A 17,182-nucleotide genomic window follows, 5' to 3' on the forward strand; every position below is an offset into this window, starting at 1 on the left:
CATTCATCTCTTATGCTCATCTCCACATTGCGGCTTTGTTCCCGCAAGCACAAGCCACGTTTTTGTCATCTGGCAATTCTTCGAGTCGCACGAGCGCAGTAGCATGCTTTCATCTTTGCCCGAGTTCTTACGAGTGTTTCAGAGGGGGTAAAAAGCATCATGTGCACCCGACAATTACATTCTATTAACAACAAAAAAAAAGTTTTTTTTTTTTAACAAATACCCTCCTTTCATAGAGCGAGAATACACACATCTGTGTGTCAGCAAGAGTGTCTGCCTTTCAGCATCAATGCACGGGTATTTAAGGACATTATTAATCACCCTACTTTTGTTTCTCGAAAATGTTCATGGATCAATGTGACCCCATTTGGTCTTTAATAAAGAAATATTTTAATTAAAAACAATATAAAATTAACAGAAGAAAAAAACTAATACTAGACTGGGCTGCCTGCAGTCCAGACCTGTCTCCCAGCGAAAATGTGTGCCGCATTATGAAGCGTAAAATACGACAACTGAGATCCCGGACTGTTGAACAGCTGAAGCCGTACATCAAGCATGAATGGGAAAGAATTCCACCTACAAATAGTGTCCTCAGTTCCCAAACGGTTATTGAATGTTGTTAAAAGAAAAGGTGATGTACAAACTCAATTCCAATTAAGTTGGGACGTTGTGTTAAACATAAATAAAAACAGAATACAATGATTTTCAAATCATGTTCAACCTATATTTAATTGAATACACTACAAAGATGAGATATTTAATGTTCAAACTGATAAACTTGATTGTTTTTAGCAAATAATCATTAACTTAGAACACGTTCCAAAAAAGCTGGGACAGGGTCGTGTTTACCACTGTGTTACATCACCTTTTCTTTTAACAACATTCAATGAACGTTTGGGAACTGAGGACAGTAATTGTTGAAGCTTTGTAGTTGGAATTCTTTCCCATTCTTGTACATTTTCAGCTGTTCAACAGTCCGGGGTCTCCGTTGTCGTATTTTACGATTCATAATGCGCCACACATTTTCAATGGGAGACAGGTCTGGACTGCAGGCAGGCCAGTCTAGTATCCGCACTCTTTTACTACAAAGCCACACTGTTGTAACACGTCCAGAATTTGGTTTGGCATTGTCTTGCTGAAATAAGCAAGGGAGTCCATGAAAAAGACGCTGCTTGGATGGCAGCATATGTTTCTCCAAAACCTGGATGTACCTTTCAGCATTAATGGTGCCTTCACAGATGTGTAAGTTACCCATCCCTTTGACACTTAACACAGTCCCATACCATCACAGAGGCTGGCTTTTGAACTTTGCGTCCATAACAGTCCGGGTGGTTCTTTTCCTCTTTGGCACGTAGGACACGACGTCCACAATTTCCTACAACAATTTGAAATGTGGACTCGTCGGACCACAGAACACTTTTCCACTTTTCATCAGTCCATTTTAGATGAGTTCAGCCCAGAGAAGCCGGCAGCATTTCTGGGTGTTGTTGAAAAATTGCTTTTGCTTTGCATAGTAGAGTTTCAAGTTGCACTTACAGATGTAGCGCCGAACTGTATTTACTGACATTGGTTTTCTGAAGTGTTCCTGAGCCCATGTGGTGATATCCTTTACACGTTGATGTCGGTTTTTGATGGAGTGCCGCCTGAGGGATCGAAGGTCACGGGCGTTCAATATTGGTTTTCGGCCTTGCCGCTTACATGCAGTGATTTCTCCAGATTCTCTGAACCTTTTGATGATATTACGTACCGTAGATGATGAAATCCCTAAATTCCTTGCAATTGTACGTTGAGGAACATTGTCCTTAAACTGTTCGACAATTTTCCCACGCACTTGTTCACAAAGAGGTGAACCTCGCCCCAGCTTTCCTTGTGAATGACTGAGCAATTCAGGGAAGCTCCTTTTATACCCAATCATGGCACCCCCACCTGTTGCCAATAAGCCTGTTCACCTGTGGGATGTTGCAAACAGGTGTTTGATGAGCATTCCTCAACTTTCTCAGTCTTTTTTGCCACCTGTCCCAGCTTTTTTGGAATGTGTTTCAGCCATAAAATTCTAAGTTAATGATTATTTACTAAAAATAATAAAGTTCATCAATTTGAACATTAAATATCTTTGTCTTTGTAGTGTATTCAATTAAATATAGGTTGAACATGATTTGCAAATCATTGTATTCTGTTTTTATTTGTTTAACACAACATCCCAACTTCATTGGCCAACTGTATTTTTAAAGGGATGGTTAAAGGGAGCGTTTGCCCATACTACTGGTAAGTAGTTTACGGTTTAAGTAGCATTGTTGAATATAATGAACAGCTTTCACTCCTATTTTTAAATTGTCTTGTTTTTCCATCTTCCCTTCAGATTCATCAGCCAACCGATGGGGATTTCACGAGGAGCTCCGACGACCACCTCTGCCGCCTGTCCGCCCACCTACACCTGCGGCCTCCCCCTCAACCCCGCCCAGTCCCTCCAGCCCTCTATACGCAAGATGACTCTGGAATTCACCAAATGGTCTTCTATATGGATTTTTACCCCCTGTAATAGACAAAAACAAAAGTAAGACGAGAGCTTGAAACGACCTCGATGACCAATAAGCCATAAACGCGCACACATGCACGCACGCACACACACGCATGCACACACACTCTCCATGCACATACCACATGCATGCATCAAAAAAGAAAATTGCACAAACTTTGAATGTTCAGTGCCCTCTTTCTGTGAAAATTTAGCTGCTTTTAAAATTGTTATTTAGGGGATTTTCAGCAGTGGGAAGGCTCTATTTTATTTTTCTTCCAACCGAGGAGTGCGGCGGCTTTTAGGCATGTCACAGTGTCGTGAAGGTGACATTTTTAGTAATTTTCCTTGATTACCTTCAACTGCCTCCAAAAGAGATTAATGTTGGTTAATGTTTTTATTACAACACATTAAGTTTTGTTTGTAAAGTATCCATCTAACTAATTGTAAGCAGATTAATAGAGAAGGTTTGTCAACTATAATTTAGTTTTAAAGTGAGCTCGAGTGGGACACTTTTCGGATCAGCACTCGCCCCCCCCCCACCCGTGGTGTGCATGCACCCGCCCGCCATGCCTCCCCAGAGCACGGGCGCTGACGCCATGCAGGTGGGATCACTGGTTGCCGGCGTGGAGGCCAAAACGGAGGAGAAAAAGGACGCGGACGGTTCAGCGGGAGCGGGGAGCCGCCCCGGCAAAGACGGCAGCGAGGAGTTTGTGAGCGAGGGGTCCATCGAGGGCATCCCCCTGAAGAGATGGGTGATGCACGGCGCCATCATGTTCGGCCGGGAGTTCTGCTACGCCATGGAGACTGCGCTGGTGACGCCTGTGCTGCTGCAGATCGGTGAGAAGCCGAATCACCAAAACATACACTCAAACACAACTCTCATGTCAAAACCTGTTCAGGCCTTTAAAAAAAAAAAAAAAAAAAAATTAAGCAGCCAGAAATAATGTTCGCGTTCCCGCCCAAAAACTGGTCAGCAAAACAAAGCTCAGACATTGCGTCATCGTGTTCCCATTGTCATCGACTTTACCTGTTGCCGTCAGGTAGATATGATACTGCTATATGTGGGGGATAGGGACCGGGCCTGACAGTGAATGGTGAAAATCCACAAATAATTGACACCCATTATAATCGCATTGCAAAGGGTTTTGGTTTTTTGTTTGTTTTTTTAACTCCAAAAAGTGTGCCCGAGAGTGCATGAGAAATAATTGTCACCTCGTCGGTCAAGCCTCCTGTCTTTGGTAGGTTGTTCTTCCTTGGCCGTGGCGGTTCCGTGAAGAATTAAAAAATAAATAAATAAAACTTGTGAACTATCACTTTAAGTATTGGAGGTACAATTATTCCAAGAAGTTAGCGGTTAGAATTGTTTTATTTTTTTATTTATTATTTGTTTTTTTTAATGTAGTTTGGTAGCATACTGAAAGGCCTGCATGTTGGCTAACTGATACCTGTATCTCATTTTCATTACCTCTGCCTACCAGTATTCCCAACACATCACTGGCTGGACTATTCTTCTGTTTTTTGCCCTGCCGTTCAGGCCAACCAACAATTTCTTGTGATTTTGTTTTGTAGCAACGAGTACTGATGATTAGGGAAAATTAGGTAAAAAACAGATTTATTTTTATTTATTTATTTTTTTTTTGATATTTGTAATGAAGTATTTGTACTTTTTACATTACAAGGACTGCATGAAAAATTAGTGTGCCGTGAGAGATCATTAGGTGTGTTGCAGAAAATTATCTAATTTCACTTACTGTAATTTCTCGTGTATAATGCCCAAAAAAATGTCAAAAGTCAATAGTGCGCATTATGTATAGGTATCTGGGAAAATGAAAAAAAACTCACATTTTATGAATGTATGCCGCCATTTAGAGGTTATGAAAAAGCTTTACACTTTAATTCCAATATGCCACCGCCACCTAGAGGTTATGAAAAAGGTATAGCCTACACTTTCACTCCAATATGACAGGGTACTTATGACTGCATATATGTACAGTTGTGCTCATAAGTTTACATATGCTGAAAATGTGTTGGTGTATTCTTGTAAAAACATCACAAAGTCTGCAACGCGTTCAAGTGACGTTCAAAGTCTGTGGTGGAAGGGAAACTCCCTGGCTTTTAATGTCTGTATGTAGAGTTTGTATGAGTTGTTTGTCCATGTTGATACAGTTCCAGTGAACGATAAATGTCTATCTTACACCCTCATGTTTTATGGTCAGTGCCAGGCACTTTTGCAGACAGCTGTAAAAAATTTCACCGGCACCCTGCAAAATATTAGTCCAAAGTAATCCCAGAAGAGTGGAAGAAAATTTCCATCCATCCATCCAGAAAATGGAAGAAAATTTCTTCCATTTTCATATCCTTGTCAGAATCTTTTTTTTTTTATTTTATTTTATTTTTTTTGCTTTGTTTTTTTTGTTTTTGTTTTGTTTGTAAAAACAATTAATTTAATCAATATTCTCTGCCAAAGTCTATTTTGGTTTCCAGACATCTGCATGTAATTTAATTATTTGGAAGTTGTTGTGATCCAGTGCTCATTGAGAGTCATTACTGTCAAACCACAACATCCACAAGCCTGAATATGCCACTTTGGTACAAAGTGTAACAAAACACAGTGTTTGTGTAATTGGCTCGTCTGTTTGTTGGGACTTCTAGTTGCAAGAAACAATGTGTGAACCCTTTAGAATTATCTGGATTTCTGCATAAATTGGTCAGAAAATGTGATATGATATTCAAGTAACAATAATAGTCTACCTAATCTAGTACCACACAAGTAATAGTGTTTTGATGTTTTTTATTTGACACACCATGTAAACAGCTATAGTTGGGATGGGATCCAGCCAACCTTTAGTGCAATTAATGTAATGAAACTGAAGGTGTTGGTTAAGGCTGCCCTGTCCCATAAAAAACATCAGTTTTCTCACACAAAAAAACCCTCTTACCATACCTACTTGCATGAAGCTGGAAAGGGTCACTAAAGTATCTCTAAAGTATCTTATGTTAACGCTTTACTGTCAACATTTTATGCCAGACTGTTGTAGGTATTGTGTTGTGTGGTTGTTTTTTATTACGGAGACAATGGGAACAGTGATATTCCTTTGTGGATGAATGACGTTTTTAGTCTGTCGTCCGTCCCAGAGAGCCAAACCTTTTCACTCACGGAGACAGCACTTAATCACTAAGCCTCTGATTTGCACTTGCACAGATCCATGCATTTGACGCATGCAACAAACACATCGGCAAACACAAATACCTCCTACCTCGACATAGACAACGTGCCCAATGTTCAAGTGTGTGCCGCTTATAGAAGCTAACCATTATCTGTGCTTCCGACACTGCAGCTCTTGCTCAGCATTTGGCTTTGACATGAAATGTTTCTATGTAGTCCTGCTATCGCTTGAAGGTGCCGGATCTTTGCCCAGCCTCCCTTCCAAGTCATGGACGGAAAATCGGATTGGGGCCTCTAGAATGTAAAGTAGCCGAAATTCAGAATGGCTTGCTGAGAGACACACTGTCAGGAATAAGAAGCCAAGAAAAGATTTACATGGTATATTAATAGGCAGCGACATGCATCTTTGTTGGCCATCTTGGCTTTGTTAACAGGGGTGTGGGTGAGCAGCGGCTCATTTGCATACACAACAGAGACGGGAAAAAAAACGGAATAATTACTTATGTAATTATGCATGTTAAGTGTCCTGTAATATTTACTTCTTGTGGATTCTGATGGAAGAATGAGCTTTTGCTAGGACACATGGGAACTGTTTAAAATTGTAGAAAATGGATATTTCCAATTATTTTTGTTTAAAAAAAAAAAAAAAAAAAAAAGTATATATATATTTTTTAAAAGTACCAGTAGTTGAAATTAGTTTGAAAATGAAAATCAGCCATGATTAAATTCATTCGCTGTGAGATCAGTGTAAACAAACGCTCTTGAAAGTCTTGGTATGTAGCTAACCTGCTCCAAAATATTGCCTGGTGGGAAGCCAGTTTGTCTGCGTGCCAGGTAGCCTCCGAATGATCTCGTCATGTTAGCTGGGAGGATAATCTTCTCTGATGACCTTGTAGATGGAGCACCATTACGTAAATGACTTTCTCCATGTCACCCAGCCACTAATCGCCATAATCTGACCCTCAGTCACTCAAGGGAGACTGGCCCTTTGAAAGGGGTTGTTTCGTACTGGAGTGCCAATAAAAAGAAGGGGAAGAGAGATGGGAAAGCCGCGGACCATGTGAATTGTCCCCCCGTGATGGGTTTTGAGGCCTTTTGGCCGCAGTCAGCGTCTTTCACACCTACGACGTGACTCACTAGTCTGCGTGGCTATTTAAAACCCCCTCCCCCTGTTTATGGACCTTACATAATCACCGCGCCAACTTTCTGTTTCTACTCTTGTCATTATTCACATGCCCTTTAAGGGTTTTGAAGTGTGCCAAGTGAGGCGACACAGCAGCAACACTGACATGTGACCAATGGGTGCCCAAATAGCGGCCCGCAGGCCAGTCCAGTCAGCAGTCATGTTTGCCGTGGAAGGCAAAAGCCGTATGCGTCAGTACGGCTGCACGTGAGATTAAGGCATGTTTGTGCTTACCATTACTGTAGGATATGTGAGGAATGCTGAAGTGTGAATGTGTCAGCACGTTGCTTCTAACCCGTACACGCCCCTCATTTCATTCCTCCAGAGAGGTGAAGTAATGAAAAATAAACGCCTGCTGAGCTCTCAGGTGATTTTGAAGGAATTAAAAACATTACAGGAGGCAAATCCTCACCTTAGAATATTAATGCTTTTAACTGTTTGTCCTTCTAGAATTTAGTTGGTTACATTATTTGTGGGGGACAGGGACCAAGCCAAGCCAAGCCCAAATCCATGAATAATTGATGCCCCCCTAAAAATGTTTAGAATTGCCTATATTAATAGTTTAGGGCCATGCCACGAATCAAGCAAAATCCACGCATAATAGACGGCCCCCCAAAAGGTTCCCAATTGTCTATAAATGCAACAAGATGGCAGCAAAGCAATATTTTTGGCCAAATGAAGCTCCTCAACCCTCTTCAAAATAGTTCCTTGGCACCAAAATGCCACAAGATTGCACCCCAAAAACAGCGCATAGGTGAGGTTTTCCAGCAAATAACTGAGGATAGGTTCCACAGGAAAAAAACACAAATGGGTAAATTTGTAAATAATGAATCAATGGGGGTTTACTGTATAGTTATTTGGCATTAAATTAAAGATCATATTGCACATGGATTTGTAATGTATTCAGAACTATTCCTATACCTTTACAATTGTTTTTTATTGACACTGTCAGATAGCTAATTGTTAAACACCAGGATTATTCTTGTAGTTATCATGTGCAGAAGTTTTAGAACTTTGCCCCTCTCATGTAGCTTACCATTGCAAAATGTCGCCTGAATGATGCGTATTTTTAGGTATCTAAAAACAACTGAGCTTAAAAGGATTTGTATTCTATCTAGATATATATCCAAATAAAGAGTTCTTGTCTTCCACTATGTCATCTGGTCGTTTTAAACACTAATTTGGACAAACACCCACACACGCGCCTGAGTGCTTTACACGAAAACAGGCCAGAGCAAAAGAAAGCTGTAATGGCTAGCCTCAGGGTTTTTGTGTGTTTTTAAAAAAGAATACAAAACCATCTGGTCGACCTCACCGACACTTGTTGGCATAGGATAAGATGGAGAGTTGGCTAAAAAGATGCATGGAAATATATTTGGATGAATGAATGGCTACATTAGGGACCGGGTGTGTCATTCTCCTATGTTTAAGAACGATTCCCATCAGGGAGGGTAGCATTTGCAGTAATGACCTCAGTCTGTAAAGGCTGTTGTTCAGACATGGACAAAATTGAGAGTCAATTGTTGAGCCCATCTCATGTGTTTGCATTTGCTTGCCCAAATGGCAGTCCCAAAACCTGTAAACATTCTCTCAGATTAATTAAAATGTGCGGGCCTCTAGGTCAAACTGTATTGTCTACTGTCAGTTGACAAAAAGTGCGATTTCCCAGTAGCATATATTCTTGAAAGGGCGGCACGGTGAACGACTGGTTAGCACATCTGCCTCACAGTTCTGAGGACCGTAGTTCAAATCCCGGCCTCGCCTGTGTGGAGTTTGCATGTTCTCCCCGTGCCTGCGTGGGTTTTCTCCAGACACTTAGGTTTCCTCCCACATCCCAAAAACATGCATGCTTGGTTGATTGAAGACTCTAAATTGCCCATAGGTGTGAATGTGAGTGCGAAAGGTTGTTTGTTTCTATGTGCCCTGCAATTGGCTGGCGACCAGTTCAGGGTGTACCGCGCCTCTCACCCGAAAATATCTGGAATAGGCTCCAGTATGCCCTGCGACCCTTGTGAGGATAAAGCGGTATAGAAAATGGATGGATGGATGTATTGTTGAAATGTGCAAGTAAAGCTTTGCCATTTAATAGTTGCCTGCCACCTTCTGCAGATGAGTCAACAAACCACTGGCCACTATTTTTGGAAATAGGAATAACAACCAACATTTGTTTTTCAGAAACGGTAATAATGTCTTTAGGTCTCCGGGGCCTGTTTACTTATCCAAATTGTTTACATGTCATTATTAACTCTGTTACAATATTATTATATTGTCTTTATTTTACAGTGATCCCCAAAAATCTTTGAGTAATTGATGTCCCACTCAAAATGGTTTTCACTCTACTGTAATTGCTGTAATAATGGATGGCACTAGATAGAAGAAAAGGACTGCTTTTGCCTAAATGAAGTTCCTCAACTGTTCCTTAGTATCCAGATACCACCAGTGGTGCCAAAAGTGTCAGAAACGACCCAAAAAAACAACAACAATAAACATCGTTAATGCTGGCGGCACAGTGAATGACTGGTTAGCACATCCACCTCATAGTTCAGAGGTCGTGGGTTCAAATCCGGGCTCCGGCCTTCCTTTGTGGAGTTTGCGTGTTCTCCAGGGACTCCAGTTTTCTCCCACATTCCAAAACATGCATAGTAGGTTAGTTGAAGATTAATTGTCCTTAGGTGTGACTGTGAGTGTGAATGGTTGTTTGTTTTTATGTACCCTGCGATTGACTGGTGACCAGGCCAGGGTGTACCCTGCCTTTCGCCCAAAGCCAGCTGGTATAGGCTCCAGCAACACAGAATGGATGGAGTGTTTATATGGCGGCATGGCTCAGGTGGTAAAGTGGTCGTCTCTCAACCCAAAGCTTGTGGCTTCGCTCTTCAGCTCCTATAACCATGTCCAAGTATCCTTGAGCAAGATACTGAACCCCCAGTTGCTACTGATGCTGCGTCGTCAGTAGGGGAATGAGGAGACAGTGTTAAAGCGCTTTGAGTACCTTAAGTAGAAAAGCGCTATAAAAGTGAAAGCCCATTTACCATATATTCACTTTTTAACTACTCTTTGCAAATATGTAAAATTAATCATTTTCATTGTGTGTGTTGTTAATACACCCGCCAAGTTTCATACTGAGCTACAACAAAAGCCACACATTTAGGACTCCCCAGCTTGGAGTCACCCGGACGTATTGCTGTGTTGTTGAGGATGGCAATGAGTGCTCTTGCTACACTACTACTGGGCTTGCCGTTACATAAAATCAGTGGCATCTGATTGGCTTTATTGACATCCGTAGCGGTGACGTGCAATGTTGGAACCTTCCTGTGCGTGATAGTTCAACAGCAGTGGGGAGGCCCGCTGTCAATCACATGCTCTTTAGGTCCTGTGACTGTCGAGTGGTGTCTTGTTACTGCCGAATGAACAGCATTTGTTGTCGGGGCATTTTCTTCATTTCACACTCACGTACATGTATGAATTCTTCACTGTGGGGAGCTTGACTGAAGTCCTCTTATGTAACCCAGCTCGCAATAAATGTGCACGTGCGTGCATTTAAATACAGGGATCATATCACTCAGTTCCGATTAAGTATCATTTAGAAGGTCAGTATAAGCAATAGGGAAAAGTCAAGTACACAACACGAAACTGAGAGATGAAGTCGACTCCACGGGACGGGACCTGTTTGTAAAGGTATTCTAGGATGCCAGAACATGTGGCTATGTAGTTTAACAGCCGACACTCACTCCTCTCGCCCTGTTGTGTTGAAAGCTGTCATCCTCCCAAGTATTTTCAACATCACACCTTACTCATCTGATTTTGTAATTGCGGGATGGATGTTAATCGAGAGAAATAGTAGGTGTCATTACTATTGCACTTTTATATCACAATTAAGTCAAGTTAAACTAGTTTAATACAAAATAATATTTAATATTGTGCAGGGAACCCCGTTACAGTATGCGGTCAGTTGTTTGTTATTGGGGGCCACTTCCTCTTCAGCAGATAAAATGCATCCTCTATAGAGTTTAGGTGTGTAGCTTGAAGTTCTGGTGATGCAGTTATTGCAGGTGAACAATTTGCAGGTAAATTGTTCATAGGTGTAAATGTGAGCGGGAATGCGTGTTTGTCTCAACAGCCCTGCAGTTGGCTGGCGACCAGTCCAGCGTTTATCTTGCCTCTCGCCCAAAGTCATCTGGCGTAGGCTCCGGGTCACCCGAAAGAGGACAAGCACTATAAAAAAGGATTGATAATCATTAAAATTACTGAACTGTCTCAAATACATATGAATGTTTAAAAATAATGGCTTTATGAATGTTTGTAATTTTTTGTTCAGATTTAATGAAGAAGTATTTCAATGGAACAGGCTGTTCCTTGGTGGGTCTGCTGCTGAGAAAGTGCCATCAATTATATTGACCCATGGCTCCTTGAAGGAAAGCAAGACATTTTCACTCGTGGAGACAGCACTTCATCACCAAGACACCAAGTTATATTTTGTTAATTAGTGTAGCAGATGTACAATATGTGGTGCACGCAGCACATTGGCGAACATAAATACCTCACCCCCCGTCTACATGTCAATGACTTCAGCAAACATTTGAGTATGTGCCACATACAGAAGCTGATATAGCTTTTGGCTAATGCTTAATCTGTGCCTTTTGGCTTTGATACAGTCGCAAAGTAACCGGACTGTCGCTGTTTCTTGAAAATGAGGGCTCTTTCCCCAGCCTCGCTGCCTAGTCATGGGCAAACTATGCATGGGTGGTGTTTTTTTTTAAATTAGATTAATTGTGACATCAAAAATTGTCACATGGGGAGGGGGGGGGGGGGGGGGGGAGATGAGAGGGAATGAGGAAAGTGTAAACGGAGCACTTTGATGACTGGCGAGTGCTTCGTTTTGGTTCCCACCATCCATCACAGCTCAGGAACACTCTGTTCTTCCTCACGTGTTATCCACCTCCTCACCTCGTCTTTGACCCTGATCCTTTCTCAGGCTGCCCTCCCCATTCTCTCACTTTTCTTGTTTCTCTCGTGGAAAAAAACTTCCTGCAAATTCTCTCAGTATTGTTTGTTTTTTGTGTGCGTGTGTGCACGTTTGTACCCACAAGCCAAGTGTGGGAACTGTTATACTTCACTACACTGTGTTGTGATTGTTAGTAGTATACTATTATACAGCTGAGTATGTGTTGGGGCGACGAGGGTGCAAGTTTTTGTTTTGGTCCCCCCCCCCCCAATCGTAATTAATTTAACAATTATTTGAAGAAAGAACATGTTAAAACGTGAGAAATTGTTTGTTTTCCACAAACCAATTGAATAATTGTTTAATAAAATGTTAAATGTACTTTTTTATTTTTATAATTTGTCATTTGAAGATGGTTTTATAATTGTTTCATTATAATTAATCACTTATTCTATTAAAAAATCTAATACAAATATGAAATGCATATGTACATTTTTATTTTAATAGTAAAAAGATAATTCAATTTAAATATTAGTTGAAGTAATTATAATTCATAAACCAGTAATTACAACCCCAATTCCAATGAAGTTGGGACGTTGTGTTAAACATAAATAAAAACAATACAATAATTTGCAAATCATGTTCAACCTATATTTAATTGAATACACTACAAAGACACGATATTTAATGTTCAAACTGATAAACTTGATTGTTTTTAGCAAATAATCATTAACTTAGAATTTTATGGCTGCAACACGTTCCAAAAAAGATGGGATTGTAGATTAAATGTTTTATGTAAAGTAGACCTATATGTAAAATCGTTTATTATATTTATTTACTATAAATCAATTAACCAATTATGCCATGGAATAAATGCCTTTAAAAAAAAAAAAAAAAAAAATGTATAAAACTTTTACAATAATTTACAAGTTTGCAGGACTCTTGATATCATAGGTACTTAAATGTACTCGGGTCAAAATAAAGAGCGGCGTCTGTTGGACGGAGTAGAACTGCAATGCATAATTGTGTGTGTGTGTGTGTCAGTGTATGTCAGACAAAAGAAAAAACGAGGGAAAGTTTCCAAAGTGCACAACAGGAAGCGCTGTGTGAGTTACTTTACCATAGTCGCGGGAGCCAGGAAGCCGATGATGATGGAGTCTCCGTGGCGACGGGGTTCCCAAGACCTGGTCGACACGGCGGGAGGGTTCAAGCCCTGCTTATGACTTCTCTGTCACCTGACAAACACGATACGTAGACACTACTGGGTCTTGAATGTGCAGTGCTGACTAGATGTTCCTGTGCTACTTTTGGATAAAATAGGATTTGACCCTGTGGGGTCGTGTTCAGCATGTCTGCCTCGCAGTCGAGAGGTTGTGCATTTGAAGCCTCGTGTGGAGTTTGCATGTTCTTCCCATGCTAGTGTGGGTTTTCTTCAAGTACTCAGGGTTCTTTCCACATTTCAATAACATGCATACTGGCTTTATTGAAGACTAAACTACAATACTAATCAAGTTGGGAGACATCTAGCCATTGCAGTCAAGCAATCACGCAGCGGATTTAACGCAGCTGTACTATCGAGCTTCAGTCTTTTGGCAGTTTTTTGCCACTCACAAAGCCTGAGGAACCTGAATGCTGAGTTGGCACAGACACACTCACTCACTCACCGGCTGTCGTTGTTTTACCTCTCATTTTACTGTTTGTCTTGCTTTGTCAGTGAGAAATTTCATTGACAAGCTGAGAATTATGTATTAAAGTTCAAACTAGCCCTTCAAGTTAACCCATCCTAAGCCTAAAGATCAGGTACCATTGTTATTGAGGGCAACTGGGCCTCTCGCCAGTTATTCATTATAACCGCACAACAGAAATGAACAGAACGATTGGAAATATTTTTTTTTATTCAACCTTTATTCATCTGGTTAAGGCAATTGAGAACAGATTCTCATTTGCAATGCCGACCTGGCAGCAGAGTAAAACGAAGCAAAAGAAGAGCAAATACAAATGCATACACAACAAACTGTATGGTGCCATGTGGTTACATAATAAATTACATTATATTAATAGTGCATGGTGAAGAAAAGGTTCATAACAGGCTAAAAACAGGTCCAGCGAACATGAACAGTTTTTTAAAAGTAACAACAATTTCTGATGGGATCTTACCAATGAGCGTTTTCTAGATAAACATGGACCACTGAGTTTGCCTGTGTGAGTGAAGAAAATACATACATCAACATCACGCCTCTGCTTAGTTATTTACCATAACAGCCACTTTGCACAATGGAAGTAAACATAACATCTAGAAATAATCCACAAAGTTTACTGTCACTTTGCACATTGGAAATAAAGTGAATGCCTAGAAATAAACCGCAGAGTAAAAAAAAAAAAAAGAAAAAAAAAGTGAGGCACATCTACACAGTGTATACGTCAGATGACTAATGCGATTGCGCCTCGTGCCAGTTATTCAAGATGATCGTCACCTTGCACAATAGAAATAACCATAACGACTAGAAGTAACCCACAGAGTTAAAAAATAAATATCTGGCACTTGCACACAATGTACATGTCATATGACTAGCATGGTCTCTCCTTTCGCCACATTTTCAAGTCATTTCAGTTCAGCGTTAGCTCTTTAGCAATTACAATGCAATATCTACAAGCACTGTAATTCTATACTATGAACATTTTTAACATCACTGAGTCATTCCTCAAGAACACTTTCAAAAATAACTTTGGTTCCAATAAATGATTTGCCATTATTCCAATTAAGAAAAAATGTTTTACCCTTTAAGCGGACCTCAATCCCCTGTGTGTGCGGATCCAGGTCTTCCAGAACAGTACAACAGCTTGACGTGGTTCCTCAGCCCCGTCCTGGGCCTTATATTCACCCCGCTGATCGGCTCAGCCAGCGACCGCTGCTCCCTGCGCTGGGGCCGCCGGAGGCCTTTCATCCTGGCCCTGTGCATTGGGACACTGATCGGAGTGGCGCTCTTCCTGAACGGATCGCTCATAGGTGAGAAGAACTAAATGCCAGATCTCATCTTACGGCTCTGGTGCCTGTTTTCACTCTCCAGCCCACACAGCCTCCATATGAGGCGAAGTGCGCTTTTCTTCAAGCTTTTTTTTTTTTTTTTTTTTTTTTGTCACTCCCAGTTGACATTTACTCTAAAACTGACACAGAAAACAAAAACGAATTACACATCGTATATGAAAATACCGAAATGTTCAACCAAACCATATAATTTCAAAAGTCCACTAGCTTAATGCTAACCTGTAATGTGAAACACCATAGACGAGCTAAAGGTAATTAGCATAGATGCTACGGTCATTGTACACCTTCAAGCAACTGCTGCTTTAACACACACGGTGCAGCAACGCATACAAACAGTGCGTACAAAAAAACTCGCAGGCATATATTCTCTCTGCTTTGTGGGAGCAACAACTATTACTGGAACTCAGACCTTTGTTGCCTCTTATTCTTGGTCTTATGCTGCACCTCTTCCTGCCCGGCATGTTGCCGCACAACGTGGTACCACACTGCAGGCGTGGTACTCTAAATTCGGACTTGCTATGTACTGTCACACCCATAAAAAAGATGGCAATATGCAATATTGCAGGGGCTTGAAGGATGAACTGCGATATAGTGGAACACTATCTACTGCCATCACCTCTCCAAGCGTGTACTGTGGCCTTACCAAGCATGCACTTTATCCCATGGTGGAAATATGGTGGACTTTTTTTTTTCCTCCCAGAGGCAACTCCGCATCGCACAGAGGCCGACTTTCAGCTTTGAACTGGTGATTACATAACCATGAGGTCATTTCAAAGTTGTATGCTTGTACGTCCTAGTCATTGATTGACAGTTTGATCGACGGGGCACAGATATTGACTGCTCCCAGTGTAGTTCCGGTTGGGATGCTTATTTGCCCTTATGTGCTGTTGTGTTTCTTTCAGTAGACAATGTGATTTACAGTCCATTTGTTTCAAATTACAGTATATTGGCTTCTGTAATAATGGGGATTTTAATGAACAAAACCACTACAAAGATAGTACAGTGGAACCTCAGGTTGGAAATTTAATTTGCTCCGTGACCCCATTCTTAAACTGCAACGTTCGCAAACCAATGTAAGGTTTCCCATTGAAATAAATGAAAATGCACTTAATCTGTTCCAGCTGTAGAACGATGTTATATTTATCTTATCGAGTAGTTTAAGATAAATACTGTGCTGTATAGAAATTGGTGAAAATCCAATTTATGATGAAATAACAGTGCGTTCGCGAGCAAATCACTACAGTAATGTTTATGTTCACTGGGGTTTCTGCTTGCCCTAAATGGCCATCAGCTCCCACAATGCAGCTCACTTTTTGTGTTGCATTTTGGGAAGTGTTGGCCATTTATGCAAAAAACAAAGATATTTGAAGCTCGGAGTCAATGTTGTTCATATGTCGCGAGAAAAAGCACAAAGTTCTGAGCCGTCCGTGGCCATGCCATGACTATTTGTAAACCGAAAATAGTGTGTAATTGACCCCCAATAGACCTCGACCAATCGTTCATGAACCCTGGTGCATTCAATTGTCGGTTCACATTAATACTCCTGCTGAGACGTTTGGATCCAGTTTGTGCGTGTGTGCGTTTGAGTGTACGTGTGTTGACATGGGAACACGGGAGCAAGCAGTTCACAAGAAATTACTTCCTGTTAGCTTCCCCCTTTCAACCAGTAACGGTCAACTTCCTGTCTGGTGGGTAGCGAGTAGTGCCACTCCATTGTAAACACACACACACACACACAAAAACTGTGATCTCACAAACACATGCACATTTAAAAATGCGTGACAAAGCTTTGCAATGACAGCCTGGGTTATTTTCACGCACGCATGCATGCACACACACACGCTCAGACTGCAAAAGGCAAAGCAACTATTAAGTGGTCACACACAAAGTCACAATCATGCAACTACAAACAGACGTAAACAGACCTCTCCAGTCATACCTGAAAATTTGTATCAAGTGAGTGTATACTGGTGAAAATGTTCGTATTTTGGAGGTCCCCAGCAGGCCCACCCAAAACTCATTAAGTAGTGGAAAGAAAGTGGAAAATATTAACCTCAGACACCAGTATCACCGATCAACATGAAATTTGGTAGAAATACCGATCATAACAGGGCGCACAAAAATGTCTCAAGGACTCATGCCTGAAATTAAACGAGTTGGCTATTTTGGTTTAAGGAGCCAATTTTGGCCAACTTCAGGGTTTGTACTTTGACAATGAAATACACTCAAATAAGCTCCAGTCAGAAGCAATTGCCCCCAAAAAAATTCGTTTTGGGCATACGGCATTAATGTAGCAGAGCGTGGCATCAAAGTTGACTGACCATTTCAAG

General features: G+C 41.0%; 1 protein-coding gene across 9 annotated transcripts in view; it reads left to right on the plus strand.

The window, feature by feature from the left end:
- LOC133471494 (solute carrier family 45 member 4-like) overlaps positions 1-17,182 on the plus strand; it is a 52,221-nt gene that overhangs the window by 17,517 nt on the left and 17,522 nt on the right. For 5 of the 9 annotated variants that reach the window (XR_009786222.1, XM_061761067.1, XM_061761070.1 and 2 more), the window contains exons 3-4: positions 2,360-3,355; positions 14,625-14,813. Coding sequence is in view for 8 of the 9 variants with exons in the window: in XM_061761067.1 (XP_061617051.1) it covers positions 3,070-3,355; positions 14,625-14,813 (475 nt within the window). In the remaining variant the exon portion in view is untranslated. Of the gene's footprint in view, positions 1-1,020; positions 2,266-2,359; positions 3,356-14,592; positions 14,814-17,182 lie in introns of those variants that run through there. The other 4 variants (XM_061761066.1, XM_061761065.1, XM_061761068.1 and 1 more) reach the window with 4 other exon arrangements.

This window comes from Phyllopteryx taeniolatus, chromosome 21 (genome assembly GCF_024500385.1).
Source record: "Phyllopteryx taeniolatus isolate TA_2022b chromosome 21, UOR_Ptae_1.2, whole genome shotgun sequence".
Taxonomy (NCBI): Eukaryota; Metazoa; Chordata; class Actinopteri; order Syngnathiformes; family Syngnathidae; genus Phyllopteryx; species Phyllopteryx taeniolatus.